Below are 4,461 nucleotides of genomic sequence, written 5' to 3'. Positions count from 1 at the left end.
GAGAACGTGTTTTGTGGAATAATTGTACTACCTCCGAAATCTATGTGGAACAAAGAAGTACATTTTTCAAAAATTGCATTCCCAAGTTCTGTAACCGGACTCTCTGGAAGTTTCATATTGCTTATCTTTGTTAATGCAAAAGCTCGTGATCCGATCATTTCAACATTGTCATTAAAAATGAAATTAGTGATTGAAGTCCCCTTAAAACAACTTTCACCAAATGAAATAATCCGATCAAGTCCATTCACTGCATCAATTGCTGCACAATTTTTAAATGTGTCTTTGGGGAGTTTAGTTGTGCCACCAAGAACAACCGATTTTATTGTGGGCGATATACTAAAAGCACCTTCTCCAAACTCTTCAAGTGGGTTATTTGGCAACACAACATTTATCATTCTAGTTGCTCGAAAAGCATATTTTCCAATTTTTTTATATTTGGAGAAAATGAAATATCTGATAGTTGTGTAAAGTCAAATGATGATTCTCCAAAAGAGACCACATTCCCAATATTTGTTATTTCGGTCAATGAGACACACAAATTAAAAGTGAAGTCTGGTATAATTGCATTTCCACCCCAATACGCCCTTTTTAGATTTTTACAATTTTCAACACATTAGTTCCAAAAGTTCGTAATTCTTTTGTTGGTAATATGACCTGGACTAATTTAGAACTTTGGAATGCTTTATTCCCTAACAAAACAACTGAATCTCCAAAGGTGAGAGAAGTCAATCCAGTTTCTGCAAACGAAGAAATACCAAATTCAGTAATTCTCTCAAAACCAGTAATTGTTGTTAATGACGAGCACCCTTCAAAACAACTTTCAGGTATCCTATTAACGCTGCTAACATCAAATGCCATCAAAGAGGAACACCTTTGAATGTTTTTACACCAATGTTAATAATAAACCGATTTGAAGTAAATGTCCGAAGATTTGTTGCTCCTTCAAACGCCGAATTATACAATGAAAATTGATGTTCATGGTTTATTGTTATACTTGTGATTTGTTTATTGTCTTTGAACCCATTTTCACAAATAGCAATAACACTTGTTCCTGATATAGAAACGGCGCCACTACATGGAGTGTTTCCATCTTTAATACAACTGTTTGCTGTATCTATCTGATAACATGCATTTTGACTTAATGACAAAACCAAGCAAGCTAAGAAGAGAAGAAACCTCATTTTATTTAAAATTTAATGTGAGATGTTTTTGAATGACCATTCTTTTTATCTTTGAAAACAAAACATTACCTCTTCTTTTCAAAAACAAAAATTGAATTATTGAAACATAAAAACATGTTTTTAACATAAATTCTTTTCATTTTTATAAAATAAATATAAATTAATACAATCACAAATAATTTGAGGTTATCATTATTGTCTTAATAATAATACAGAATTTGACCACATTTTAACTTAAATACAAATCGAAATCATCCAATTATCTTTGATATTCTCAAAAACAATAATTTAAAATATATAGTTTATAATTTTGAATTGATTAGTCTTAACATAACAACTATTAATTAACTGAAAAGTGGAACTTATCCTTACAAAATTAACAAAACAAGATAGCACAAAAGTTAATTGTCTTTATTTAATGACAGAGTATAATATCATATTTAATATTGTCTAAAATGATTGAAAATGACTTTTTGTTTTTTATCAGTTAAATAACAAATTACATTATGAACAAAAGAAATATTTTTGATTTTTTTTCAAATTTAAAAATGTTTAAATAACTAATTTATAACAATACTTGAACGTTGTATATTCATCTTTTTTGTTAAATAAATGGTTAATAAAATAAGAACAAAACGATGTTATTCAAATCATTTCTTAAACAAATATTTAATGTTAAATTTATTTCATGAAACATTTTATTTTTTATACTTAAATTAATTAAGTATAAAAAATATATTTCAATAAAACACTTTGATTATATGATGAGATAATCAAAGTGTTCATTGATTGTTGTCTCTCATGAGACAACAATCAATAGACCGTGGTTGATTATATAAAGACTCAATAAACTTCCAACAATTTATATCATAATGTTTAAAAAATTGTTAATAAATAAATAACATTTTACTAACTAATTATTTAGTTATTATAATATAATATTGTATTGAAATGATGTTAACGTTTTTCTGTTTATTTTGAAAAAAAATTAATTAAAATCTTTATTTATACAAATTTTGAAATAATGAAATTTGCATTTAATTGGCTTATATAACCCTAAACATCTTTGTCTTAATATTAATAATTTTTATAGTAAATAATATTAAAAATAAAAAAATAAGTATCAAAACAAGACATGAGAAAAAGTTTTGAGGGTTGAATAAGTATATAAGTGGGCCGAACTGAATAGAGTCACACACAGGAAATGCCAAAGGAAAAGGTTCACATTAATATTGTCGTCATTGGACACGTCGATTCTGGTAAAAGCACCACCACCGGTCACTTGATCTACAAGTGCGGAGGTATTGATAAGAGAGTTATGGAGAAATTCGAGAAGGAATCTGCTGAAATGGGCAAGGGCTCATTCAAGTATGCGTGGGTCTTGGATAACCTCAAGGCTGAGAGAGAAAGAGGTATCACCATTGATATTTCCTTGTGGAAATTCGAATCACCAAAGTACTACTTCACCATCATTGATGCTCCGGGCCACAGAGATTTCATCAAGAACATGATCACTGGTACCTCCCAGGCTGATGTCGCTATTTTGGTCGTTGCTGCTGGAACTGGTGAATTCGAAGCCGGTATCTCAAAGAACGGACAAACCAGAGAACACATCCTTTTGTCATACACCCTTGGTATCAAACAAATGATTGTTGCCGTCAACAAGATGGACACTGCCAAGTACAGCCAAGCTAGATTCGAAGAAATCAAGAAGGAAATCTCCACTTTCTTGAAGAAGACTGGTTTCAACCCAGACAAGATCCCATTCGTCCCAATCTCTGGTTTCCAGGGTGACAACATGATCGACCAATCAACCAACATGTCATGGTACAAGGGCCCAACTTTGTTGGGAGCACTCGACAACGTCAACGAGCCAGTCAGACCAGTTGAGAAGCCACTCAGAATCCCACTCCAAGACGTCTACAAGATCTCTGGTATCGGAACAGTCCCAGTCGGAAGAGTTGAGACTGGTGTCCTCAAACCAGGTATGTTCCTCACCTTCGCCCCAACCGGTGTCACCTCTGAATGCAAGTCAGTCGAAATGCACCACGTTGCTCTTACCCAAGCTATTCCGGGTGACAACGTTGGATTCAACGTCAAGAACTTGACTGTCAAGGATATCAAGAGAGGAAACGTCGCTTCTGATTCCAAGAACAAGCCAGCCTCAAAGACCGAGTACTTCAAGGCTCAAGTCATCATCATGAACCACCCAGGTCAAATCAGAAAGGGATACACCCCAGTCCTCGATTGCCACACTTCCCACATTGCTTGCAAATTCTTCCACTTGGAAGCCAAGATCGACAGAAGAACTGGTAAGGCTGAAGAAGGTGTCCCAGAATTTGTCAAGAACGGAGACTCCGCCATCATCGACATCCTCCCAACCAAGCCACTCTGTGTTGAGACTTTCACTGAGTACCCACCACTCGGAAGATTCGCCGTCAGAGATATGAAACAAACCGTCGCAGTCGGTGTTGTCAAGGCCGTCTTCGCCCCATCAGACGATGCCACTAAGTTCTTGCAAGAACACGGTGAAGCCACCAAGGCTGCTGCTAAGGGTGGTAAGGCCGGTGCCAAGGCTGCTCCAGCTAAGAAATAAGCATTTGATTTTTTACTTGGGTTTCTTTTTATTATTCATAATTAATAAATTAACTATAATAAGATACTAACTGAATATTAATAGATGTTAATTTAGTATCTATAAATTAATTGATTATTTTAACTGTTAATAAACTATAAACAATTATTTTTATTGTTATATGATTGAATAAAAAAAACATCAAGTAGTTTTTATAAATTGTTTAAAAAATGTTAAAATCGATATATAACTTAATACTATATTTGTAATGGTTATAATGGAAGTTCAATTTTAAATAATGAACTTATATTCTTATTTTTTGGTTAATTTATCGACTTATACCTCTTTATTTGTCACCATTCTATCATTTGTTGTCGAGTTTAATTTATTGGTGATAAATGTGTGATTGTATAAAACTGTTAAATACAACTGAAAAATTCATTTGAATGTTGGTGGCAGACAAAACCTTACGAAAAGACGAGAGAGAGAGAAAACAACAAGCTTACTGGATAGAGCCGAGTCGTGTTATGTTCGGTGAATTTCCAGTCGACTCCTTTAAATATCGAACAACGATGTTTGAGCATTACTTTTTGTCACACTTTCACTCGGACCATTACGGAGGAATTACTAAAACATGGAAACATGGTATCATCGTTGGGACGGAAGTGACTATCGCACTTATAAACACAAATTTAACGTGGATCC

The 4,461-nt window shown here is 33.3% G+C and overlaps 3 protein-coding genes across 3 annotated transcripts; 2 read left to right on the top strand and 1 right to left on the bottom strand.

Annotated features, from left to right (window-relative positions):
- EIN_249850 (hypothetical protein) lies at nucleotides 1–395 on the bottom strand (the record flags this gene model as incomplete). The annotated part of the gene is made up of 1 exon (XM_004261634.1): nucleotides 1–395. A coding segment is annotated over one exon (395 nt), but the record flags the coding sequence as incomplete, so codon positions are not given.
- A 1,990-nt stretch (nucleotides 396–2,385) lies between these two features.
- Nucleotides 2,386–3,777, top strand: EIN_249840 (elongation factor 1-alpha, putative; the record flags this gene model as incomplete). Its single annotated transcript, XM_004261633.1, has 1 exon — nucleotides 2,386–3,777. One exon carries the CDS (start codon nucleotides 2,386–2,388, stop codon nucleotides 3,775–3,777), a length of 1,392 nt encoding a protein of 463 aa, XP_004261681.1.
- A 425-nt stretch (nucleotides 3,778–4,202) lies between these two features.
- On the top strand, nucleotides 4,203–4,421 carry EIN_249830 (hypothetical protein; the record flags this gene model as incomplete). Its single annotated transcript, XM_004261632.1, has 1 exon — nucleotides 4,203–4,421. A coding segment is annotated over one exon (219 nt), but the record flags the coding sequence as incomplete, so codon positions are not given.
- Nucleotides 4,422–4,461: the final 40 nt, after the last annotated feature.

The sequence above is a fragment of the Entamoeba invadens genome, assembly GCF_000330505.1.
Source record: "Entamoeba invadens IP1 unplaced genomic scaffold scaff_1105074726103, whole genome shotgun sequence".
In the NCBI taxonomy this organism is placed as follows: domain Eukaryota; phylum Evosea; order Mastigamoebida; family Endamoebidae; genus Entamoeba; species Entamoeba invadens.
The sequence above is the reverse complement of the archived record's forward strand: the minus strand, read 5'-3'. Positions and strand labels throughout refer to the sequence as shown.